This window comes from Hyla sarda, chromosome 4, assembly GCF_029499605.1.
Source record: "Hyla sarda isolate aHylSar1 chromosome 4, aHylSar1.hap1, whole genome shotgun sequence".
In the NCBI taxonomy this organism is placed as follows: Eukaryota; Metazoa; Chordata; class Amphibia; order Anura; family Hylidae; genus Hyla; species Hyla sarda.
The window spans coordinates 398,573,298-398,601,079 of record NC_079192.1 but is presented as its reverse complement, the minus strand read 5'-3'; the positions used below and the strand labels follow the sequence as shown (position 1 = coordinate 398,601,079).

The window sequence follows — 27,782 nt, the reverse complement described above, 5'->3', positions numbered from 1 at the left end:
GATAGCTGTCGGAAACGACATCTTGGACCCAAGAGTCTTGCACCTGAGGAAGCCAAATGTTCCGGAATAGAGACAAACGACCACCCATCCGAAACAAATTTCCGGGTGGGGGCGTCCCTTCGGGCGGAGGGAGGCTTACGGGTGCCTGACTTGGCTGCAAATCGGCCTGATCGGTTATCTGACTTCCAGGAAGGAAATGACTTGAAGGAAGGAGCCTTACTATCCTGTGAGGGTACCGGCCTGGCTGCCCGACCTGAGCCAAAGGACCCAAAGGGCCAAAAGGAGGTAGACTTCGGATGGGAATCGTTATGGCGGTACTTGTTCTGCGGTAGTAAGGAGCTCTTACCTCCAGTAGCCTCTGAGATAATCTCGTCCACGCGTTTTTCGAAGAGCCGGGTCCCGGAGAAAGGAAGTTTCGTGTGAGATTTCTTTGAAGCGGCGTCGGCGTCCCAGGCCTTGAGCCCTTCCGAAGTTGCCCCAGATAAAATGCACTGACGGAGTTGAGAAGCCCAAACAGACAGGGCTTTTGGCACCCAAGCAGAAGAGAAGCAGGAAGCAAAGATGAACCCGCCACTTAAAAGGAGAACTTGGCAAGATTCTCTTGTCCGCCAGATCCTTAAAGGAGGCCGCGTCCACCAATGTAGGAGTAGTCGATTTCGACAGGCGGAAAACCAGTGGATCCAAAGCGGGCGGCGTTGTCTATTTCGCAATCAAGTCTTGGGGAAATGGAAACTGCGCGTGAACCTTCTTAGTCCCTTGGAAGCGTTAGTCTGGATGCTTCCATGCCACTTCCAGTAATGTGTCAAATTCAGTATGGGAGCTGAATACCTGGAGCTGTGGAAGGAAGCTTCTAGAGCTGGGTCCGAAGTTCCGGGGTCCTCCAGGCGAAAGGTGTCTCTGATGGCTGACACCAGGCTGTCCACCATGTCGCACATGCTGGTTCGGTCCTCTGGATCAGAGACAGAACCCGAGGCCTCATCTGCCAGCCCTTCAGGAGAACGGGAGCCGGTGGAAGCAGCCTTAGATGAAGGTGAGGCGTACCTGGCACGTAAAGCTGGAGACCTAGAAGGGCAACCAGGAGAGCAGCCCCTCAAACGGGGGTGCTGCCGGGATGCTGGGGAGGAGGAGCGAGACTCAGGAGGAGAGCGCCTGTCCCGAGCTCGGGGTTCCAGACACGAGCCAGAAGTCAACACCTTAGGGCACTTGTGAGATCGCCCGAAAGGGGGGTTAGGTGAGACTGAGTGAGCCTCCCTGGAGCGTGGGCACAAGGAGGAACGTTCCAAGGCAGTAACCATGGAAAAGGAGACCCGCGCCAGATCGTAAATAGACTGAGAAAGGGAGAAGACCCATTCCGGAGGGGGAGCAGAACCCGCACAGGGCTGGGGTGTACAGTAGTGCAGGCTGAGCAGGTGGATTCAGCAGAGCCACCAGGCATTTTGGTTTTGCAGCCCACACAAGAGTAATAAGTGTCTAGGGCTGCAGTCACCTGTCTGGGGGGGAGGGTTTCGGGTCGGGGGTCGGACATAGGTGTAAGAAAATGGAGAGAGTAAGCAGAAAAAAATGTAAGCAATCTCACAAAGGTCCTGTGTCCCACCATGGAGAGGCAGGGAGTAGCTGAGAAGAGCAATCACTCTATTCAGTCAACAGAAGCAGACTGCAACTGAGAGGAGGAACAGCTACTCTGTCCAGACAGGAAGAGAAGGAGATAAGAGAGGTGCTGACCCCCTATAAGGAGGGGGAAGGCGCTGCAGTTGCCAGCATGGACCTCCAGGAAGCCCATTGGAGGAGAGAAGGGATGTGCCCTAAAAACGTCCCCCTGAAGCACGCGCACCGCACCACACTATCACCTTACAGGTCAGCGGGGGGAAGGAGGTGCATGAGTACCGCTGGGAGCCCTGAGACACAGAAAGTGTTCGGAGCTATAATCGGCGAATGGGCGGGCCGCAGCCTAAATTGATCACCCTCCCCCCGTGGTGCCTGCCTTCCCAGTAGCAGAGACGGACAAAAAGGAAACAAACTGCTGGCCATGCGAATGCAGTGTGGCCGCCAGTGCTGCCGTGTGCACAAAATGTGGGGAAAAAGAGCGCACTGCCCGCATCACTATTCTGCTGGCCGTCTGCGCGCAGAGCAGCTCGGTGAGAAAAAATGGCACAGAATAGCGCCGACAAGAAGGACCGGCCACTGGAGAATTCAATAACAGAGCGGGGAAGAAACCTGGACTCCAGATAGGACAATGCCCCACCTGGTAGGAATATGAGCCCCAGATCCCCCAATAAAATAAGACACCCCAGAAGAATAGATAGGAAAGGAGTGGGAGAAAGGGGAGAGGGGGTGGGAAGATACTCACCCAGTGACCCGAACTACTCAGCCAGCTAGGTAACGCCAGCATCATGCCGGGCTGAAACAGCGAGATGATCAGGTAAATAGGGGGACCCGGACCCAGGTACAACCCCAGGTGCTTGCTGGTAGCAAGAAGGGGTTAACAGTGCATACTCTATGCCTGTGCCCCTTTATCGCATATGGAGGAACAGGTAGCGCCATGCTCCTGAACCCCCACCTAAAAAAAAGAGAAATAAAAGGGAGAAAAAGACTTACATATATGTCCCTGACTAGAAAATAAAAATGCAAAAGACTAGGTCTGGAGAACTCCCATCCTGTGTCTGCCTCCTACGGACACTAAGCTAAAACTGATTAGAGTCAGAGGGGGGGGGGGGGGGGGGGGTATATCCTGCCAGGAGGGGCAGACTTTCTTTCTTTGCCTAGTGTCAGCAGCATATACCCACGGTCTCTGTGTCCCCCAATGGAGCCGACCAAGAAATATGATAGATAGGAGATAGAAAGATAGATATGAGATAGATAGATATGAGATAGATAGATATGAGATACAGCAAACAGGTAAACGCAGCAGCACTCCGGCGTAGTGAAAAGTAGTGACTTTATTTATCACCAAAATACAATGCGACGTTTCAACCACCTCTCGTGGCCGTCCTCAAGCAGTGTAAATTATACAATGAAGGCTTTATATAAGAAAAGACATAGTGACCTCACTTCCTGTGGGTGTTAAGTGATTAACATATGTATACAAATAAGGTTTGATTTACAGAGTACCACCATTGCAATCTCATGGATTTACAGTAACCCCCCCCGACCTACGATGGCCCCGACATATGATAAAATCGACATACGATGGCCTCTCAGAGGCCATCGCATGTCAATGTCAGCATCGACATACGATGCTTTTATATGTCGGGGTCATCGCATTAACTGCTATCCGACAGCGCAAAATGCTTAAGCTGCTGTCGGATAGCAGTTTAAGCATCCCTGCCAGGTTCACTTACCTATTCCCGCTGCTCCGGGTCCACTTCGCGATCCTCCGGTGTCTTGCGCATCTTCTCTAGGGTCCAGGCCTTGGTTTCCAGGGTCGTTATTACGTCACTACACGCGCCGCGCCGGCGCAGCAGCGTAATAACGTCACCTGAAAGCGAGGCCCGGACCCTGGAGAAGATGCGCAAGACACCGGAGGATCCCGAAGAAGACACCGGAGCAGCGGGACAGCATCGGGAGCCCCTGGGACAGCATCGGGAGCGGTGAGGACCTGGTCCGGAGCGGCGGGGACAGGTGAGTACAGCTTCCTATACTTTACATTGCACGGATCCCTCAACATATGATGGATTCGACAAACGATGGGTCGTTTGGAACGAATTACCATCATATGTTGAGGGACCACTGTATTTGTATACATATGTTAATCACTTAACGCCCACAGGAAGTGAGGTCACTATGTCTTTTCTTATATAAAGCCTTCATTGTATAATTTACACTGCTTGAGGACGGCCACGAGAGGTGGTTGAAACGTCGCATTGTATTTTGGTGATAAATAAAGTCACTACTTTTCACTACGCCGGAGTGCTGCTGCATTTACCTGTTTGCTGTATCTATTTGGGGCTCGAGGACCAGGGTCCATCCACAGCTTGCACCCTCCACATCACGTCTAACTGAGTGCTGCTCTACCTGCTTTTTCTTCTAGATATGAGATAGATAGAGATATGAGATAGATAGATATGAGATAGATAGATAGATATGAGATAGATAGATATGAGATAGATATGATATAGATAGATATATATGAGATAGATAGATATGAGATAGATAGAGATAGATAGATATGAGATATATGGATATATAGATAGATATGAGATAGATAGATATGAGATAGATAGATATGAGATAGATAGATAGATAGATATGAGATAGATATGATATAGATATATAGATAGATGAGATAGATAGATATGAGATAGATATGAGATAGATAGATATGAGATAGATATGAGATAGATATGATATAGATATATAGATAGATATGAGATAGATAGATATGAGATAGATATGAGATAGATAGATATGAGATAGATAGATATGAGATAGATATGAGATATAGATAGATATGAGATAGATATGAGATAGATAGATATGAGATAGATAGATATGAGATAGATATGAGATATAGATAGATAGATATGAGATAGATAGATAGATATGAGATAGATAGATATGAGATAGATAGATATGAGATAGATATGAGATAGATATGAGATAGATAGATATGAGATAGATATGAGATAGATAGATATGAGATAGATAGATATGAGATAGATATGAGATATAGATAGATAGATAGATATGAGATAGATAGATAGATAGATAGATATGAGATAGATAGATAGGAGATAGATAGATATGAGATATATGGATATATAGATAGATATGAGATAGATGGATAGATAAGAGGATAAATAGATAATGTAGATATAACACTATTTCTGTGTCTGTCCCATTCCTCTGAATGCAGATATAATAAAATATAATAAATCCAGGTTCCTGCCGCACATACAGATGAATAGAATTCAGTCACAACAGGTGCCCCGGGCTTCTACAAAGATCTCCTCCCCTCCTCACCCCACGTGACCGATCACATGATCATGACGTCGGGAAAGGTCCTTTAACCCATGAGGCTCCAGCATCGACAGTGACAGACTGTGCCACCCTTCTGCTTATCTGGGGGGGGGCGTCCTACAGGAAGATCTGTCCTCACAGGAGCCGGGGTGGAGGAGGGGTCACTGCCCGGGTGACATTGTGTGAGTTATGTCACTTTGTATATCTGGGTTAACACTCTGTTCACATTGGGCTGGGGAAACGCATGTGTCTCATATACAGAGGCATAAAAGGAACATATACCATCAGCTATCCCAGTGTTTCCCAACCAGGGTGCCTCCAGCTGTTGCAAAACTACAACTCCCAGCATGCCCAGACAGCCGAAGGCTGTCTGGGCATGCTGGGAGTTGTAGTTTTGCAAATAGCCTACACATATAACCTCTTGTAGTGTCTGTTTAGGAAATTCTGCAACCAAAAGGTCTCTGGTTTGATCAACACCATTTAAAGGGTTACTTCGCTCCCCAGGATCCGGAACTCAATGTTCCAAACGCTGGGTGCGGGCTTCCGTGTTCACGCAGCGCCTTCGTCATGTCACGCCCCGCCCCCTCAATGAAAGTCTATGGGAAGGGGGCGCGACAGCCTTCCCATAGACTTTCATTGAGGGTGCGGGGCATGACGTCATGAGGGGGCGGGTGTGAACACGGAAGGCCGCACCCAGCGTTTGGAACATTGAGTTCGGATCCTGGGGAGCAGAGTAACCCTTTAAATGGTGTTGATCAAACCAGAGACCTTTTGGTTGCAGAATTTCCGAAAAAGACACTACAAGAGGTTATATGTGTAAAGGGGTTATCCAGGAAAAAAACTTATATCAACTGGCTCCAGAAAGTTAAACAGATTTGTAAATTACTTCTATTAAAAAATCTTAATCCTTTCAGTACTTTTGAGCTTCTGAAGTTGAGTTGTTCTTTTCTGTCTAAGTGCTCTCTGATGACACGTGTCTCGGGAAACGCCCAGTTTAGAAGCAAATCCCCATAGCAAACCTCTTCTAAACTGGGCGGTTCTCGAGACGTGTGTCATCAGAGAGCACTTAGACAGAAAAGAACAACCTTAACTTCAGAAGCTCATAAGTACTGAAAGGATTAAGATTTTTTAATAGAAGTAATTTACAAATCTGTTTAACTTTCTGGAGCCAGTTGATACCGTATTTATCGGCGTATAACACGCACTTTTTAGGCTAAAATTTTTAGCCTAAAGTCTGTGTGCGTGTTATACGCCGATACACCCCCATGAAAGGCAGGGGGAGAGAGGCTGTCGCTTCCCGCTTTTCTCCCCCTGCCTTTCCTGGGGTCTAGAGCGCTGCTGTCGGCCCTTTTCACCCCCTGGTTATCGGCGCCGCTGCCCGTTCTGTCCCCCTGACTATCGGTGCCGGCGCCGTGCATAGCAACGACGCTGGGGACGCACAACGGAGGCCTGGAGCAGCGCGGACCTGACTCAGGTAATTATGCCACCGGGGATGGGGGGGGGGCAGCGGTGCCGGCAATGGGTGCCGCTGCCCCTTCTCTCCCCCTGGCTGTCGGCGCCGCTTCTCTCCCCCTGGCTATCGGCGCCGGCACCGATAGTCAGGGGGACAGAACGGGCAGCGGCGCCGATAACCAGGGGGTGAAAAGGGCCGACAGCAGCGCTCTAGACCCCAGGAAAGGCAGGGGGAGAGAAGCGGGCAGCGACGGCCTCTCTCCCCCTGCCTTTCCTGGGGGTGTATCGGGGTATACACGCGCACACACGCACCCTCATTTTATCATGGATATTTGGGTAAAAAACTTTTTTTACCCAAATATCCTTGGTAAAATGAGGGTGCGTGTTATAGGCCGGTGCGTGGTATACCCCGATAAATACGGTATATAAAAAAAAGTTTTTTTTCCTGGAATACCCCTTTATAAGGACCGGGGGTTTTTCCGTTTTTGCATTTTCGTTTTTTCCTCCCTACTTTAAAAAAATCATAACTCTTTCAATTTTGCACCTAAAAATCCATATGATGGCTTATTTTTTGCGCCACCAATTCTACTTTGTAATGACGTCAGTCATTTTACCCAAAAATCTACGGCAAAATGGAGAAAAAAAATCATTGTGAGACAAAATAAATAAAAAAAACGCCATTTTGTAACTTTTGGGGGTTTCCGTTTCTACACAGTACATTTTTCGGTAAAAATGACACATTATCATTATTCTGTAGGTCCATACGATTAAAATGATCCCCTACTTATATAGGTTTGATTTTGTCGTACTTCTGAAAAAAATCATAACTACATGCAGGAAAATTAATACGTTTAAAATTGTCATCTTCTGACCCCTATAACTTTTTTATTTTACCGCGTATGGGGCGGTATGAGCGCTCATTTTTTTGCGTCGTGATCTGATTTTTTTAGCGCTACCATTTTTGTATTGATCGGACATATTGATCGCTTTTTATTTTTTTTCATGATATAATAAGTGACCAAAAATGCACTATTTTGGAATTTGGAATGTTTTTGCGTGCACGCCATTGACCGTGCGGTTTAATTAAAGATATATTTTTATAATTCGGACATTTCTGCATGCGGCAATACCACGTATATATATACCATGTATATATATTTTTTTTATTTACACCGGTTTTTTTTTTTTTAAATGGGAACAGGGGGGTGATTCAAACTTTTAATAGGGAAGGGGTTAAATGATCTTTATTCACTTTTTTTTTGCAGTGTTATAGCTCCTATAAGGACCTATAACACTGCACACACTGATCATTGTTATCCCATAGGGACCTATAACACTGCACACACTGATCATTGTTATCCCTTAGGGACCTATAACACTGCACGCACTGATCTTTTACATTGATCACTGGTTTCTCATAGGAAACCATTGATCGATGATTCTGCCGCTTGACTGCTCATGCCTGGATCTCAGGCACTGAGCAGTCATTCGGAGATCGGACACCAGGAGGTAGGTAGGGACCCTCCGGCTGTGATGTAAGCTGTTCGTGATGCCGCTCCCTGAGCTAACTGGCATGGTTTTACTTTCACTTTAGACGCGGCGTTCAACTTTGGTACGTCATGTGTCCTTAAGGGGTTAATGGAGTTATGGGGGAAACTCAGCTATTAGTGGGATCATAGAGAGGATCCAGCATGTTTATGCATTAAAGGGTTACTCTTCCAAAAAACATCTTATTCTCTATCCTAAGGCGGGACCCCCGCTATCTCCAGACCAGCAGCGGCGTCGGCGTCAGGAACATTGAATCTTGGAGTTTCCAGGTTCGTGATGTCACGCCAAGTCCCGGACCCTTCATTTATGTCTATGGGGGCGCGATGACTGTGGGGGGCTGTGGCATGGCTCCTCCAATAGACATGAACAGAGGGGGAGTCGCGTGTGTAGTCGCTAGTCATTCAGTGGAGTACCCCTTTAAATCAACAACTCATTGATTTTTTAATGGATATAGTGTAATATTTAATTTCCCCCCCATGGTGGCGCTACAAGGTATTTGAATTAAGTGAATTGAGCATTTCTGTTGGTGCCCTTGCTGAGAATGGGTGGAGTAGTCCCTCAGCCAAAGCCTCTAGTATAGCCAACAATGGGGCAGTTCAGTGGACGGAGGTAGAGAACATAGCGGGTGCCAGGTAAGGCGCATGTTCTCTGTAGTGAGTGGGACCTGATGTGAAACTGTGGGACCAGGGCCGGCTCTTCCTATAGGCATAATAGGCAGCCGCCTAGAGCGCCCTCTTGAGGGGGTGCTGCTCTGCCCACCACAATTAACTTAGCCAGCTAGTATAGGAACCACCCGCTCAGAGCCAGAACCACTTCCCCTGTTACAGTGTGTCACCTCAGTAGTAAGGAGATTACATTAGGAGGGGGTTTGTTACAGTGTGTCACCCCAGTAGTAAGGTGATTACATGAGGAGGAGGTTTGTTGCAGTGTTTCACCCCAGTAGTAAGGAGATTACATGAGGAGGAGGTTTGTTACAGTGTGTCACTCTAGTAGTAAGATTACATTAGCAGGAGTTTTGTTACAGTGTGTCACCCCAGTAGTAAGGAGATTACATGAGGAGGAGGTTTGTTACAGTGTGTCACCCCAGTAGTAAGGAGATTACATGAGGAGGGGGTTTGTTACAGTGTGTCACCCCAGTAGTAAGGAGATTACACGAGGAGGTTTTTTTTTACAGTGTGTCACCCCAGTAGTAAGGAGATTACATGAGGAGGAGGTTTGTTACAGTGTGTCACCCCAGTAGTAAGGAGATTACATGAGGAGGGGGTTTGTTACAGTGTGTCACCCCAGTAGTAAGGACATTACATGAGGAGGGGGTTTGTTACAGTGTGTCACCCCAGTAGTAAGGAGATTACATGAGGAGGAGGTTTGTTACAGTGTGTCATCCCAGTAGTAAGTAGATTACATGAGGAGGGGGTTTGTTACAATGTGTCACCCCAGTAGTAAGGCGATAACATGAGGAGGAGGTTTGTTACAGTGTGTCACCCCAGTAGTAAGGTAATTACATAAGGAGGGGGTTTGTTACAGTGTGTCACCCCAGTAGTAAGGAGATTACATGAGGAGGGGGTTTGTTACAGTGTGTCACCCCAGTAGTAAGGAGATTACATGAGGAGGAGGTTTGTTACAGTGTGTCACCCCAGTAGTAAGGTGGGGTGTGTCAAAGGGTGGAGATAATGGACGGGGTCATGGGGGCGGCAAAATCAGCTTTCGCCTAGGGTGTCAAAAATCCTTGACTTGAGACGTGTGGGACTTACCATCTGGGGGCAGTTTGAAGCCCCCATAAACATTAGAAAAAAATTGTCCAAGACCATTCAGCCGTCTAACATACGTGGGGGCCTCCAGACTGTCCCCTGAGTGACGATGTCAAGGGAGAGGAGAGTCAGACATGTCGGATTTCAACACCACAAGTCTTTTGTTCCCTTAGAGATAAGGGGCCGCCAACTCAGTCAAAATAAACATCCAGCTGTATAGAGGGATCAGGACAGATAGTTATTGGCTGGACCAAAGTTCAGCTGTCAGCTATTGCATGTGTATGACCACCATTACTATAGAGCAGTGTTTTCCATCCAGTGTGCACACTATGCCACAAGCCAACAGCACTTACTCATATACTTCGCATTGTCTGCGGCCTCAATCCGTAAAACTGTAGCTCTGCTCCTCTTCCCATTTTCCCATCCAAATTATGGCATCCTATAGAGGAGAATGTGACCATACATGTCACTCTGCCTCTGCAATGTAACATTATGGAGGAAGCATAGTGACTTGTGCTCTGCCGTAGGACATCATGATATGGACGGGGAGGCCAGAAAGTACATGGGGGAATGGAGTGGAGCTACACCGAATGGAGTCATATATAGGTTGCAGTATATAACTGAGTGCCACTGGTTGAGGGACAGCAAACTACCTACAGGGAGTCCTACCAACAGGGGAGTCCTTCATGCAAGGGGGCTAACAACCTACAGTAGGCAAGCTACCTACAGTGGAGTCCTACCTACATGGGGGATGCTACCTACAGGGGCAAACTATCTACAGGCAGGTCCTACCTATATTGGTCAAACTATCTACAGGCGGGTCCTACTTTCAGGGCGCTCCTACCTACAGTGGCAAACTACCTACAGGCAGGTCTTACCTATATGGGACAAACTACATATGGAGGGCGGGAGAAGCTACCTACAGGGGTCAAATTACCTACAAACAGGTCCTATGTAATATGGGTCAAACTTCCTACAGGAGGTCCTACCTACAGAGGGGAAGCTACCTACAGGGGAAAACTGCCTACAGGCAGGTCCTACCTATACAGGTCAAACTGCCTTCAGGGGGCTCCTACTTACTGGAGGAAGGAACCTCCCTTCAATGGGTCCTACTTACAGGCAGGTCCTACCTACACGGGGAAAGCTACCTACAGGGGGCAAACTACATATGGGGCTGGAGTAGATGTGCCCTGCAGTAAAAACTATTTCCAAGGTGTGGGAAACACTTATATAGAGACTCATAGAGCTGCATACAAGCTGCAGGCACAAAATGATGGGATATTCAAAAAGTTGCTTCTTTTGCATTTGAGAAAATATAACGGGTATGTAGTCTACTATATAATCTAAGCGTTTTCTTTTTTTATACTTTGCAGAATGGAAATAACTTTCAGTGATCTACAGTAACCATGCTAAAAGCTGTAGGTGACCCCGTCCTGCGGTGGCGCCATAGATCCTGGAGGCAAGCCCTTCTGTGCCAACAGATCATTGCATCTGGTTGTTTACCGGGTACCAGGACATTCACCAACTCAGGTTCTGCACCAGGTTCACAGACGGGTACAACAGAAAACAAAACGACGGTTGACAATCTTTATAACTTGTCCGTAAATATTAAGAAGATTCGCCGGTTAAAAAACTGGACCCTTTACGAAGATGTGGCCTATGTCCAGGAGACCGCTAGTATCTTAAAGGATATGGGAGCAAGTGATGTTACCGTGGCCAATATTCTGGAGTCGTGTCCGGAAGCTTTTCTTCAGGAACCTGCAGAAATCCACTCTCAAAAATCCATCTGGAACTTAGTCTGCCCCAAGGATGGAGAACTAATAGCGCTAATAGAAAAGTTTCCCGATTCCTTCTTCACTTGTAAGAGTCCCATCCACCAAAGAGCCAACATCAGATACTTTCAAGATCTAGGGCTGAACAACAAAATTGTCAGCAGGCTTCTCACCAGCGCTCCGCAGATCTTTTGTAATCAGGTTGAAAGCAATAAGAAGATGGTCGATGCTCTGGAAGAAAATTACCTCAGTCTGGGGGGTACGAGAGTAAACTTTAAAGCCTGGTTTATGAAGTTAATAAGTCAAGATCCATTTGTCCTCTCCAAAACCACAGAGTCAATGAAGGAGAATCTAAAGTTTTTACAAGAGTTAGGATTTCGTGATGAGAAAGTCTTGAAACTACTGTCTAAACTGAAAGGTTTTATCTTCGATCTGGACAAGGAAATAATGGAGAAGGGGGTTCTGTTCACAACCTCGACTTTCAAATGCACCAACGAAGAGCTAAGGGACATGGTAATGAAATGTCCGGCCCTCATCTACTATCCCGTCCCGCTGCTGGAAGAACGTATAGGACTTCTTCTCCGGGAAGGGGCTTCTATAAATCAAGTTAAAGAATGTCCTAATGTTCTAGAACTCACCCCACAAATCGTACAGTTCAGAGCGAGAAAAATCAAACAGTTGGGTCGTAGAATAGAGGATCAGAGTTTAGAGGTTTTAAATGGAACTAAAAAAGATTTTGAAGTGAATTTTGGAAAGTTACAAGTGAGAAAAGAACGGCCTCTCTTCAATCCTGTTGCTCCATTGCACGTGGAAGAGTGACCTGACTACTTTAGTGGTTTAAAATGAATAAAGGCAGGGCTGAATATGAAAGTGGATTGTTTCATTGGTGGCCTTATTGTTATAGTTGAACTATATGACTGCCATGGGTTCCATTGACTCTTGTGCTGTGGTTGAGCAACCATTTAGGTTGAAGCCACATGAGAGGCCAGCCACATATGGCAAACCCACATAGAGGCCAATGACCGCATGTCTTACTACCAAAATTATTTGGCCGTTTGCCACCCCAGGAGCGTGTGGTGTTGTCCTCATGCTGAAAGCCGCTCGTGTGGCTTCACCGACAAACCTGCTTAGGTTGGTGGTCTTGCTATCTATTAAAGGGGTACTCCGCTGCTCAGCGTTTGGGGGGGGGGGGGGGCTATGATTTTACGAGCTCCTGGCCCTGGCTCCAGTGTTCGGAATAGTTTGTTCCAAACGCTGAGCAGCGGAGTACCCCTTTTAAGACAAAATGTTCATGTGATGCTTTTCTGGTGTTAGGGTCATTGATACTTATTTGGATAAATAGGGTTGGGTCGGTTTCAGTAACATGCAACACCTATGATGCTTTAATGGAAAAATCTAACCATGAGCAATATTTCTAGAGGTGACCATTAGATTCTACACGGAAGCAGTTAAAGAGGTTATCGAGCTTTATAAAGGCAATAGTCTATTCTTAGGATAGGCCATCAGTATTAGATTGCCTGGGGTCTGACTCCTGGCCCCACTTGCTGATCAGCTGTTGGAAGGGACAGTGTTGCTCGTGTGAGTGCATCAGCTTCTTCAATGTTAACCAGTGCTTGAACTGGCATTGCTGTGGTACATGATACTTTAGTGTCGTCCCAGTCAATGGAATGGGGTAATACTTCTACTAAGTGTGTGCATGTACAAGGGCAGGTAAACATTGAAGAGGTAATGAAGAAAGTTGAGTCGGCACTCCAAGTGAGTCAATGGTTTTTATTTTCCATGTCCAGTAAAAAAAAACATCACTGTGCAAATGATTTATTTAAGAAAATAGTGACCTTTTTCGGCTTAGGCCTTTCATCAGGCTAGTACAGTCATTGAAGAGACTCGTTCTCCAGTGATTAGAGGCGGTGCCGAGAGTTGGCACCTGGTAGATCAAATGTTCATGGCCTATCCTGAAGATAGGCCATCAAGTTTACAAAGCTGGATAATCCTTTTAAAAAAAATCCAAAAAGGTGATTCTTAAAAATAAAATTAATGTTCCAAACTTTTTGTCTTTTATCTCCACATGTAGATCACTTAATGACATGCATTACCTTTGTTAAACCAATCAAAGGGTGTAGCCCCAGCAGCAAAGAGCCGACCTGCACCTTTCCACATTTTCCCATGGGCATACTTATAGGGGGTGCAGAGGTAGCAGTCATATCCAGGGACTAAAGCCAAAATGGGCTGAATACCCTTCTGTTTCATAAGCACAGGTATTATAAGTAGCACATGGTAGGGTAGATGTCAGACATGCATTAGGGTTCATGTTCAAATTGTGATCTTGCCTATGCTATTATAATTATAGATGAGCGAATTTTTTGAAAAATTCGATTTGGCCGATTCGCCGAATTTCCCCCCAAAATTTGTTTTGGTCCAAATTTATTTGTGTCGAATTGCTATTAAAAATGGCTATTTCTGGCCTACAGAGAGCCTCAATATGGGTATAGAAAACTTTGCCTTGCTGTAACACGCATAGGGTGTGTGCTGGGTTAGTGAAATAATACTGTTATTCAGTATGACCAGATCAGTGGCGCTATTAGAATCACTGTCGCAGAGCGGCACAATGACAGAGCCTGGTGGTAGCATCATTATAAGGAGACCATATAGTGGCTGAATGACACAGCATGGAGGTGGCGGCAGCATGAGGAGACCATATAGTGGCTGAATGACACAGCGTGGAGGTGTTGGCAGCATGAGGAGACCATATAGTGGCTGAATGACACAGCGTGGAGGTGGCGGCAGCATGAGGAGAACATATGGGGCTGAATGACACAGCCTGGAGTTGGTGGCAGCATATAGTGGCTGAATGACACAGCCTGGAGGTGGCGGAAGCATGAGGAGACCATATAATGGCTGAATGACACAGCGTGGAGGTGGCGGCAGCATGAGGAGACCATATAGTGGCTGAATAACACAGCATGGAGGTGGCGGCAGCATGAGGAGAACATATAGTGACTGAATGACACAGCCTACAGTTGGCGGCAGCATGAGGAGTCCATATAGTGGCTGAATGACACAGCCTGGAGTTGGAGGTGTGTACTTTTGGCTGGCCTTTCACAGTATCTAGGCCCTTAAGACTTTAACAGGAATAAAATAGTACACCACTTAGATGTACGTATGTGGTATGCACTTATGAGGGGAGGACAATGCGCTCCAGTTCGCTTAAAACAGTATTTGTCTACAACACCAGAAGTTTGATCTCACTCCCTTCCCTATCAGTGGTTCTAGGTTGGATTTGGGCTTGAGGTGAATCACTGCTGTAAAAAAGCTTTTCTGTGCAACACACAATGCTCTCTGTCCCTCTTTGCAAAAGAATGCTGATGTGACTGGGAGGTGAATCGCTGCTGTAAAAATGCTTTTCTGTGCAACACACACTGCTGTCTGTCCCTCTCAATCTCTCTCTCTGCAATAAAAGGCTGAAGTGACTGGCCCCAAGATGGCTGCCGATTATAAAGGGCTGTGACATCACAGGGGTGGCTGGCTGCTGCATGTGATTCAGGGTCATCCCGCCGACCCTTGTTCCCAACTTTGAGGATTCCTTGCCCCATGTCCTCACATGTGGATCTGCCATTTTAGATTCCCTGGAGCCTGGACCACACTAAATGGAGTTTAATGAAGCGATTCGCATTCATAGCAAATCAAATTTTTCCTGAAATTTGGAACTAATTCAGATTCGTCAGATTCGATTTGCTGATCCCTAATTATAATAAAGGGCATCCAAGCATCATCCAGTGGCTGCCATGTTTTTTTTTTTTTTTATACACATTCTGGGATCTTGGGCAGAACTAGGTGCTTGTGGTTGAGTTTTACACTGTTACTCTGTATAGTGGCCTCTAAGTAGTGATGTCCCGATTTTAGACAGAGTACATGTACTGATACTTTTTTCAAGCACGCACCTTAATTTTATTTTAAAGGACAACTGCAGCGAAATAAACGTATCCCCTATCCCATCTCCCTAATGAGATATCTCATCTCCCCATAGCCGCTGAGCTCGATGGACATGCCCCCTCCCATACAGCTCCATAGGAGAGGCAGGGATGCACGAATACTGAATCCCTGCCTCACCAATAGAACTACATGGAGGAGGCGTGTCGACCGTAGCGTTATGCTGCGGCCGGCATGCCTCCTGCGCGGGAGAGCCCCAGCAGAGCCGGGGCCCCGTGCAAGAGATCGCAGGGGGGGTTCCAGCGTTTGGACCCCCCCGTGATCAGACACTTATCCCCTATCCTGTAGGGGATATCCTATACCCAAGCGCTGTACTCGGGTATCTAAGGCTCCCCCATAGAGTTGAATGGAGGGCTCTTACCAAGCGTTCGGACCCCCGCAATCGGCTACTTATCCCCTATCCTGAGGATAGGGGATAAGTTAGTTTTTGCTGCACAACCCCTTTAAGATATGCCCCCAGTAGTTAGGTAGGAAACCCACCCCCATCAGGTAAAAGCCCCCAGTAGGTACGTAGGGAATCCTCACTTTTTAAGTAGAAGCCGGTGGTAGGTAGGTAGGGAATCCTCCTCTTTTAGGTAGAAGCCCCCTAGAAGATAGGCAAGTAGGGAATCCCCCTATTAGGTTGAAGGCCCCAGTAGGTAGATAGCTAGGGAACCCACTCCTTTTAGGTAGAAGCCCCTAGTAGATAGGTAGATAATGAATCCACCCCCCCCCCTTCATGTAGAAGCCCCCGGTAGGTAGGTAGTAAACCCTCCCCTTTTAGGTAGAAGCCCTAGGTAGTCAGGTGGATAGGGAACTTTCTATTAGGTAGATGACTCCATTTAGTAGTTTCTACTAATAGGAAAGGACACTACAATTAAGACCCTTTTACCTTTTTTTATTTTGGCAAATGAGCATTCCTAGGATTCCCAATAAACAGCCTGTGTAAAAGAGCCAACAATCAACCGATGGACATACAGTAGCTGTTTTAAAGATTGTGGCACTCCCTATTATATGCCATGTTACTGAGCTATTCTTTAGAAGCATTGATTTCCAGGTAGAGTTCTTATGCACAGTCTATGGCAGGTACACGGAGTCCTAAAAATACCTTGATACCAGAATGAGATGGCGAAATGTACGGTATTGAATAATACACCTCTTTGGTTGTTTCGTTATGTACATACTGATATATTCAGTGCCCAATATAGAAATAGCTGTAAATTAGCCAGGCTTCTCTGTATCAGCACAATGTTGTCAAGTTAGATGTGAAAAACCTTACTAAGTCAACAGAGAAAGCAAATTGACTGTAACTTATTACCGCCAGCAATGCAGAGTAGGCAATTCTGATTAGTGGCTCGATGAAATTGCCAAAATTTACACTTGGCCGCATGATGGGGAAAAAAGAGGAGCCCTGGCAAACTCTATAGACATATCAATCTCCCACCTGACCCAACTTCTAAATATCACAAGTAGGTTCAGTTCAATATTTCACTTTGCTCAGAACAATTACGATATGAAGTTATGAAGAGGCCGAAAAATGCTCATTATGTGCAAACCGGCACTGGGATGTGTTCTTCTCGTCTATCTACTTTGACAGCTATCTCTTACACGATTGCCTGATGTCCAACTGTGCTTATATAGCACATTATTATTTTTGTAGGCTTGCTGGAGACTGCAAAGATATTTCTTAAGAGAATGGAAAAACAGCAATGTCGTTGAAAAATCCTTTTGACCAATAGATGCAAATTCTTCTTCTCCGGCATTGTTCTGTAATTTCTTATAAGCCAAAAAGTATGTCAGATGGGCGTAGAAAAATAAGGATTAACACAAGGACTCCCCTTGTGTGCATTGTAGTGGAAATACTGTAAAGGTGTTTGCCCATAATTTAAACTCCTACCCTATACCAGGGCTCAATTCCTGCAGGAACGGGTTGGAATGGAGATCATGCCTTTTTGTTCACAGCAGGAACACAGTTCCCATTATTAAGAGTCCTGCAAGACCAGCCCTTCAATGGAAATCTTAGGTGAGTTTCTACACTTTTTTCCCCAGGACTTGACCCCTACACAACATAGGTGAAAGGGTCTAATTGACGAATGGCCAACTGCCAACTATATATGGCTGGTGCCCATTTCTGTAAGGTCAGCATCATGCTGATGCTGCTCATTTAACCCTCTTAATGCAGTGGTCAATAGTGATTGTGGCATTTAAGTGGTTTGTTTGACAGGTGATCATGGCCACAGGGTCTTCTGAAGGCCTCCATGGTTGCTGGTAGGCTGTACTAGCAGATGGCCAATCTGACAATTCAGTGCAATACAATAGTATTGCTGTGAATGGTACAACCAATGTTAAAAAGTAAAAAATGAAAACAATTTTGATTTGATGTCACTGTATCTACAGAAATAAAGATAGCATGTCAGTATTATTGTACTGCCGTGAATGGCCTAAAGAGAAAAACCCCTTAGGCCTCGTTTACACGGCAGAATCTAGCAGAAAAATTCAGCTCGGAAATTCCTTGCAGCAGAGTCCCATTGTTTTTAATGTGATTCTACTGCACCATGCTCACGGCGGAATTTCCACGGCCGGAAACATCTGCTACTGAAATTCCCATTCCAGCCACTGCGGAAAGAATTGACTTTTAATTATTTCTCCGAAACCAGCTCGAAAATGCATTTCCGTCTATGGAGACAACTTTTTTTCTGAGTGGTCCTAGCATTAATTTCTTCTTCCGGCTAGGCGGACATTCAATCTGGTAAACATACCCGTAAAGGGGTACTTCGAGGCTGAGCATTCGGAACAAATTGTTCCGAGTGCTTAGAGCCGGCGTCGGGGCTCGTGACGTCACGCTCCTGCCCCTTCGTGACGTCATGCCCCGCCACCTTAATGTAGGTCTATTGGAGGTGGCGTGGCGACCCCTTCCCATAGACTTACATTGAGGGGGCGTGGCGTGACGTCACGAGGGAGCGGGGCTGTGACGTCACGAGCCCCGACACCGGCTCTAAGCTTTCGGAACAATTTGTTCCGAACGCTCAGCACCGGAGTACCCCTTAAAAAGGTGCAGAATTGCCGTTTTTTTTTCCCCACCCACGATTATTTTTTTTTTTTTAGCAGTACTTTATATGGTAAAATATAGGGTGCCAATACAAAATACAATCAATTTCACAAAAAACAAGCCCTCATGCTGCTCTGTAGATGTAAACATAAAAGAGTTATGGTTTATGATTAAGAACATTTTAATTTGTGCATTTTCATAATCACTAACAGGTTAAATGTATTAACCTAAATGTTACAGGAATGGAGCTGGAACTTTATTAGCTATTTGCTATAAGACTCTGCTTTGTATAATTTATACTTATATGATGTCTTGTGTCCTTCACTAAAACACACAAAACATCTTTCTTAATTTAAAAGCTTAAGCGGAACTTTCTTGGCTTTATTATTTACTTCACATTCTCTGCATTTCTGAATAGTCATTCTTTCCTTAACCCTTATGTCAATGGAATTTACTTAAACCTTGCCTGTCCTTCAGTGTTTTTATTTAATAGATCAAGGCATAATTATAGGCTGATTTATTTACCTCTATATTATAAAAGGGTTTGGGGAATTTATCTCTTTGCAACACAACTCTATGTGTATGCTGCCTGTGGGGGAAGGGGTGAATAATTCTTATATAAGCAAATTCTATTTACACCCATATGATGGTACGGAAATAAAGCAATACGCACCACTGGGCTATTGATTTATGACAGCGGAGGAAAAACTGGGCGCCAGACCCTTTTCTGGACTAACGTGCAGGGACGTCGAGTTAAAGAAATAAACCAAACTGTTTGGAGGCTGGGGATACAGGTCAGGATATAAAGGGTTAACAAGGTATAACAAACATACAGGAAGACAGGATAATATACTACAAAAGGAATGCAAGGTAGCAAGAAGCATACCGAATTTTTCGCCGTATAAGACGCACTTTTTCTTCCCCAAAACTGGGGGGGGGGGAAGTTGGTGCCTCTTATACGGCGAATACACACCTATCGGGTCGGTCCCTGCGGCCATCAACAGCCGGGACCCGCGGCTAATACAGGACATCACCGATCGCGGTGATGCCCTGTATTAACCCTTCAGACGCGGCGATCAAAGCTGACCGCCGCGTCTGAAGCGAAAGTGACAGTAACCCGGCTGCTCAGTCGGGCTGTTCGGGACCGCCGCGGAGAAATCGCGGCGTCCCGAACATCTTACAGGACACCGGGAGGAACCTTACCTGCCTCCTCGGTGTCTGCTCCGTGCCGGGATCCCCTGCATGGCCGGCGCTCTCCTTCGATGTCATCACGTCGTCGCGTACGCCGTCCCGTCATCCAATAGGAGCGGAGTGCGTAGCGACGTGATGACGGCGACGGAGAGCGTGGATCCCGGGGAAGAATACGTCCGGAGCGACGGGGACACCCCGGGGACGCGGCGACATCGATGGAGCTACATCCAGGGCAGCGGTGACTGGTCCGGAGCGGCGGGGACACGTGAGTATTACCTCCTATCCAGTGGTCTTCAACCTGCGGACCTCCAGATGTTGCAAAACTACAACTCCCAGTTGGCTGTCCGGGCATGCTGGGAGTTGTAGTTTTGCAACATCTGGAGGTCTGCAGGTTGAAGATCACTGTTGGATGCAGAATCTTTTTTTTCTAGATTTTGCAGCTTTAAAATTGGGTGCGTCTTATATGCCGGTACGTCCTATAGGGCGAAAAATACGGTATATCAGGCAGGTATAAAGCCTCCTGACTAACAGGTTCGGGACCAAAGTAACATACGTCAGGTATGAGAGTAATGACAGAACAAGTTACCAAGGGATATAGTGGGTTAAGCAGGAATGAAAGAGTGCGAACAAAAAAAGGCAGGATATACTAAATGAATATAATCAGACACTTGAGATAAAGTATGTATCATATACTATAACTAGGTGTACAAGTACACTTACAAAAAACTATAGATTTCCTCATATACCCCTTGCTGTATTAAAGGGGTTATCCAGGAAAAAACTTTTTTTTATATATCAACTGGCTCCAGAAAGTTAAACAGATTTGTAAATTACTTCTATTAAAAAAGCTTAATCCTTTCAGTACTTATGAGCTTCTGAAGTTTAGGTTGTTCTTTTCTGTCTAAGTAATCTCTGATGACACGTGTCTCGGGAACCTCCCAGTTTAGAAGAGGTTTGCTATGGGGATTTGCTTCTAAACTGGGTGTTTCCCGAGACACGTGTCATCAGAGAGCACTTAGACAGAAAAGAACAACCTTAACTTCAGAAGCTCATAAGTACTGAAAGGATTAAGATTTTTTAATAGAAGTAATTTACAAATCTGTTTAACTTTCTGGAGCCAGTTTATATATATAAAAAAAGTTTTTTCCTGGAATACCCCTTTAACTCCCAAAGCATAGCATACATACAAATAACTGGAGTCATTACAAAACGTGAATGATACAAAATTCACTTTATTGATCAATATATTATATATAAAAAGTTGGAAATATTCCAACCAGGGTGGGATAAATCATCAAGGTCTTACAATGAATGCCTTAAAGGATGGAGTGTTATCATATACAAACAGCATAAGCCATGTCTTAAATGCAACAGCTATCACAGTACTACATATATAACAAGAAGTCACAGCATGATAGCAATAATGGAAAAAATACTTATCACAAGGCAGTAGGACACTGGAGTGACACCACCCCAAAACGGCATTTTGGAGAAAACCTTTGTCGAGGGGTGGTGTCCTTCCAGCAGGATATGCCCTTTATATTGAATCCAACCAATGGACAGTGAGCTATTGAATTATTCCTACCTGAATGCTATGGCTCTTATATGTGCATTTGCATGGTCACAACGTACAGGATAACATGAGAATAAACACAGAAACCCAACCAAGTTTAAAGGGGCAAGGCAAAAAACAATGGATCAGGACCCATGCCATGGTGGAGTTCAAAACACAAATCAGAATACAAGTCAGAATAAAGGTTTAGGTCTCACATGGAGAAGCAGGAATACCACTCACCCCATGCATAGAGGCAAAACAAAAGAAGCAATAGATCAGGACCCATACCATGAAGGCAGTCAAAACACAAACAAATCAGAATACAAATCAGAATAAAGGTTTAGGTTCTCACATGGATAAGCAGGAATACCACTCACCCAGGCATAGAGGCAAAACAAAAAAAAGCAATGGATCAGGACCCATACCATGGTGGAGTTCAAAACACAAACAAATCAGAATACAAGTCAGAATAAAGGTTTAGGTTCTAACATGGATAAGCAGGAATACCACTCATCCCAGGCATAGAGGCAAAACAAAAGAAGCAATAGATCAGGACCCATACCATGAAGTTAGTCAAAACACAAATGGATCAGAATATAAGTCAGGAATTAGATTACAGACTAAACAGGACCAAAACTACCAAGTACAGACAGATTGCAAGAGAAGGCTGAAAACTAGTCAAATGGGTCAGAACAACAAAGCCATGGCTAAAACAAAGTAATAAGTCAGAAAAGACACAGACAGGAATAACATTAAAACTGAACTGAATCAGAACAAAGTATAAAATAAAGAACATCCAGGAGGCTGCTGACTGGTCCGGGCCTGTAACTCCTCACTGATCAGAGAACAACATTCAAGGCCTGGCCAGGTGCGATCGTTACATGCCGCAACCACTTGGACATGTGCTATCTCCATTGCTGGCAATGATATCTAAGCAGATGTTGGTTGTCTTCTCGGTCTTTCCTCCCCCTCCCCTTCTGTCAGCATGAGAAGAGACCAGCAATGTGAGGGGGAGATGGTATTACTGCTCATTAGAATAATGATTGATTATATAAGGCAGCAGGGAGCCCTTTCTAATGGGAAATATTGTGACTGAGAATGGCTGCCTGCTGCCTTATCTTATGGGTCATATATTTAATGAGCAGTAATACCAGGTCCCAGCTTCACATCATTGGCGTCATCCTGTGCTGACAGCAGGGGAGGATGGAGAAGGGATGGAAGGGGCTGCTTTGCAAAGATATGGAAAGCCTCTGCGTTATTGCTTATAACATTATATTAGTAAGTTGCTTTATTATATTGACATAATACACAGGTTGTTTCTTTCACCAGACAACCCCTTTAAAAAGGTATTCTGGTTAAAAACAATTATTACCTTTCCACTGGATAGGTGATAAATACTAGATTAGTCGGGGTCCAACTGCTGGGACCACCACCAGTATCAAAGGACCCCAGTACCGCCAACACCCGGATGGTAAGACTACAACTAGGAGAAATCAGTCTGAAGTGGCATATGATCGTGCATCTGGTTGCTATCTTCTAGCTAAGGATGGTGAGGAAGAAGGGTCCTCAGTCCTGATGGTCAGTGGGGAACCCAATAGTCTGGACTGCCACTCATCTTGCATTTGAACCCGTTGACAAAACTGGCTGATCATCTACTCATCTACCTGACTATCCACTGACGGCAAATGTTGAGGCAAAGAAGGATCAGGCAATACCCCGCGTATAGGTAATAATTGCTTCTTACCAGAATACCCTATAAGAGAGAGGAATATTGTCTTTTATTGGAACAACGTAGAGAAATCTAAACTAGCGTTGGGACTGGCGAACCGCTTGCCCCGAGAGCTTGCCCCAGTAGGTTGTCTATACATATCTGTTTCCACCATTATCGATTTTTCTTATAACATTCACTCTCATTTGTTGTACCCCTGTGATTGTATCCCGGTCGTCGTTTGTCTCCCTATGGGAGTAATAAATGAATAAATTAGTCATTGACTATCAATGCTCTTCGTTAATCTTTGTGACACTATGGGGTCATCCCAGCCGCGATAATCTGTCATTGATTATTGTGTGAAATAATAAGCTAAATATAATGATTTATTTCTAGAAAAACTGACATTCGTTTCAATTAATTCAGGAGGACGTTGGCAAATTACGTTAACCCATTCGGTTCTTCTACACGAGATACTGGGGTAGCTATAACATGTTAGAAACATGTTAAAGGGGCACTCCGGAACAGTTTGTTCCAAACCCTGAGCGGCGAACGCTGGAGCCGGCGGTGGGAGCTTGTGATGTCATAGCCCCGCCCCCTCATGGCGTCACGCCCCACCCCTCAATGTAAGTCTATGGGAGGGGGTGTGACAGCTGTCACGCCCCCTCCCATAGACTTGCATTGAGGGGGCGGGGCGTGATGTCATGATGGGGCAGGGCGATGACATCACGAGCTCCTGGCTCCAGCATTCGGAACAGTTTGTTACAAACGCTGAGCAGCGGTGTACCCCTTTAAGATGGCATGTGTATCTTTACCTATGGACATGTACATTTCCTCAAAAAACAGCTCCACACCTGTCCTCAGGGTGTGTGTGGTATTGCAGCTCAGGACCGGTTTTGTGCTGTTTTTGGAAGAAATTAGTTCTGTTTTCTATTCCTGAATAACCCATATAATGTCCCATCAGCTCCACTTACAAAATAAAGTTTAGGATGCGGATGGGGCCCAGCATTGAAGCTCCACAGACCTTTAATTTCCTGCAATCCAGGGGGGTCTTGGCTCATAGACACCCACCAAGGATGTCATAAAGATGGCAGCAAATAGTTTTAATAAGAAATATTTTGATTGGCTTTTACAGTTCGTTTTACAACATCCAAGAAAATAGTTTGAGAAAAGAAACAAAGTAACATTAAAAAAAAGCATCAGTGTGAATTATTCCAGTGGTCTATAGATGTGACAATGAACAAGCAGGCAGTATTGAGGGAAATACAAGCAACAGTTGAAAAGAACAAATGTAGTAAAATGTCCTTTGCCCATGGCGTATAGCCAGATAGCAACAATACGATGAATAAATATATATGGGGGGGAAGGGGGTTTATCACATAAAAAAAAAAGTATATCCCAACGCGTTTCCCCGTATATCTTATAGTATACAGCAGTTCATCAGGGTATCAAAAAAAACAGTTTACACATAGGATTGGGGATTCTAAAAGAGAAACGCGTTGGAATATACGGCTGTTCATCATTGGAGAATTAAGTTCTTTTGGTATATGTATAGTTTTTTATATGATAGGGTTTTTACAGGTCCTACATCTGGTACACACCCACCTTCCTAAGGGTCCTCCTGAACTTCTCCAGCCTGCCTACAGCCAGCAGAGGTAGTCGGGAAGCGACTGATAAGTGTCTGATCACGGTGGGTCCTAACGCTGGGACCCCCGCGACCTCCTGTACAGGGCCGCTCTTCCGTGCAGGAGAGTTGTGTAGTTCTTTCCAGTTTGACCACAGTGCTCTTTGTGGTCAACAGAAAGAACTACACAACTTCCTCTGGAGCCTTCAGCAGCTGATAAGTACTGGAAGGGTTAAGATTTTTTAATAGAAGTCATTTACAAATATGTATAACTTTCTGGAGCCAGTTGTTATGAAAAAAAAATAGTTTTCCACCGGAATACCCCTTTAAGAAGTGTTCTAAGAGTTTTGCTTGCTGTCTAAGATCACAATGTGTTCTCAGAATATGGTCCAGATCCTATTCTAACCTTCTCCGAGTCTCCGGGGTCTCATTAGGCGTTTTTTTTTTTTCCGGGTGTCATCTCGTTCCCCCCTAACGTGCATCAGGATGCTCTACATAATGCGTTATGGTTTTTGGCGCCCAATCTTAACTACTGTTCCCAGGTGTCCGAGCTCGCGTAGTCCTGCCGTGGAAGTAGATCTGTCTTTCTCAAGCTGATAGATTACATATTCCGGATCCTCTCCGAGGGACTTGTTAAATATCAGCAGTGCTATCTCAATATCTCATGTTTTCCCTATTGTGCCGTTCTGTTCCAGCAGAGATCTGAGGTTAAGACTTCACGCGAAAAGGCTCAACTTCAGCAACATTTATGTACGGTTTGTAGAAAATTTGCCATTAGACTGTGCTGAGAGGCCTTTCTGCTCCAACAAGCCGAATCGCTCAATGTTGCTGCTATTTCAAGTTGCCAGCTCAACTTTATTATCCTGGCTGCGGTAACTTTCATTTCTTAAAGGGGTACTCCGGTGGCCAACATGTTTTTCCGTTTTTGACTTACCCTATTTGTTTTGTTTCATTTCTATTCTTGTTGTTTAGGCGACTTTATTTCCGTTCTTTGTTGTCTTTTTATCCCCCACTTTGTTTTCCTATCTTTGTTTCTATTTCCTGTCTCTTCCTGTGCTGATAACTACAAATCCCAGCATGCCACATGCCTTGCTGGTTTGGGGCGGCGCCTTTTTTTTTGTTTGTTTGTTCCGCCCTTTACCCACCCTACTATTTTCCCGGGTCGGCCCCCTTATACACAGCACACTAATATAATCAGCCCTGGTTGGGATACACTGGCATACACACACAAAAGGGACTACAACTCCCAGCATGTGTCATTCAGGAGTCTTCAGTCTGTGGTATAACACCAGCATGTAGTCTCCTGGGGGTTGTACTTCACCACACCTCTGTAGGGCATACACCAGTGTTTCCCAACCAGGGTGCCTCCTGGTGTTGCAAAACTACAACTCCCAGCATGCCCTGACAGACTTTGGGCATGCAAGGAGTTGTAGTTTTGCAACAGCTGGAGGCACACTGGTTGGGAAACACTGGTGTTACATGATGTGTATGCTGAATAGGCTAGAAAAGTGTTTCCCAACCAGTGTGCCTCCAGCTGTTGCAAATCTACAACTCCCAGCATGCCCAATGTCTGTCAGGGCATGCTGGGAGTTGTAGTTTTGCAACAGCTGGAGGCACACTTATTTGTTAACACTAGCATACACACACACAACAGGGACTACAACTCCCAGCAGTGTCATTCAGGAGTCCCTCCCCCTTCACATATAGAGATAATTCACAGTATGAGATTTATTCCCCTGCAGTCCATACATCCCCAGCCCGTGCACCTTCTCATCCTCCCCTTCAGATAACACTTCTCTTCTCTCTGTTCCTTCTCCTGTACAGACCTGCGTCTTCAGAATACAGAGCAGGGGGGAGGGGAGGTGAGGAGCTGTATACTCAGCTGGATGAGATGAGGGGGCGTGGCTTATTCCTCCCCTGCAGACAGAGAGAGAAAAAAAAATAAGCTGTGACATCTTGTCCACAACAGACTCAGAACTGTGGACAACAGTAAAAGAAAACCCTCTGAACTACAGAACTTCCTGCCCAACAAACAGGTAAGAAACACACACACATGCTGCCAAAACATATAACACATGTATATTGCAAAAAAAACTAAACTTACAAAGAAGATGCCATATAGTCAAAAAAATTAACCACCGGAGTACCCCTTTAAGTGTTTTTTTTTCACTAATAATTTTTGTGTTAATATATTTGGAGATATGTTGATACTTATACTGTAGTTGCCTAATACTGTATATTCATATCATTAGAAATGTTCTTGTTCTGTGGTAATGGCACATGGTTTCATAAGGCTATGCTCACACCTCGAAAATTCCTCTGGAATTCTAAATTGCGTTGAATTTAACAGGACTCTGCTGCGCTGTGCACACGGCCAGATGTTTCCGGCACGAAAAGTCCGAATACCGTATCCGCAGAAAGAATGAACCTGTTCCTTCTTTCTGCAGACTCCGCACAGAATGCATAGCTGTCTATGAGATGGTGCATTCCCGCGCGGTCCTAGCGCCGGAAGTCTACAGAATGTCCGAGTGGACATTCCGACATGTGAACATAGCCTTTCGGTTTACTCCAAGAAAAGGGTCACACGTAGTGTATAGCATATACGCAGCGTATTTCATGTTGCGCATTTCATGTCTGCTTCTATGAGCAGACACACAGAGCTACCCGACAGCAGCCCTGTGTGTGAAGTGGAGTTTGGAGGTGGGGCCTAGGTTCAAATCCCACCAATGACTCACTGTGCATTGCTCTTGTGGAGAAACTGGAGCCTCTAGCACCTTATGCTGGATCTATGTTGGCTCCAGAGAAGCGCCCTGCAACAATCTACTAGATGTTACCACCGCCATATGCAATATATTTTCTTTTAGTTGCTTCAGCTCATTTCTTCTTCACCCTTTTTCTGTCTTGTAGGGGTTGGGGCCCATACTGTGTCTACGACTCTGCTGACCAGATACCATTATTTATCTTTGCTTTTTCTTACTGTCCTAATTTACGCTTTTTACAATTCATATTACCAGGACTTCCCCCAGGGTCCTTACAAAAGTTGTAAAAACAATGATGAGGACAACAAACAATTATTTGTTCCCTTTGTTTCGCTGAAGCTTGTAAAAAAAAAAAAATGTAAAAAAATTAGAACGGCTGCAATGTTCCCTTAAGTAATTAAACGTAAATAAATGTTCCGTGCGCTGCCGGTTTACAATGTATTCATTGACCAGA

The 27,782-nt window shown here is 45.2% G+C and overlaps 2 protein-coding genes across 2 annotated transcripts in view; one reads left to right on the top strand and one right to left on the bottom strand.

Annotated features, from left to right (window-relative positions):
- LOC130267453 (carbohydrate sulfotransferase 1-like) overlaps positions 1–26,473 on the bottom strand; it is a 160,645-nt gene extending 134,172 nt beyond the window's left edge. The window contains exon 1 of the mRNA XM_056517298.1: positions 26,336–26,473. The gene's annotated coding sequence lies outside the window, so the exon portion shown is untranslated. The remainder of the gene's footprint in view (positions 1–26,335) is intronic.
- MTERF2 (mitochondrial transcription termination factor 2) lies at positions 2,115–12,625 on the top strand. The gene is made up of 3 exons (XM_056517300.1): positions 2,115–2,245; positions 4,853–5,138; positions 11,078–12,625. Exon 3 carries the CDS (start codon positions 11,111–11,113, stop codon positions 12,293–12,295), a length of 1,185 nt encoding a protein of 394 aa, XP_056373275.1. The 5' UTR covers positions 2,115–2,245; positions 4,853–5,138; positions 11,078–11,110; the 3' UTR covers positions 12,296–12,625.
- Positions 26,474–27,782: the final 1,309 nt, after the last annotated feature.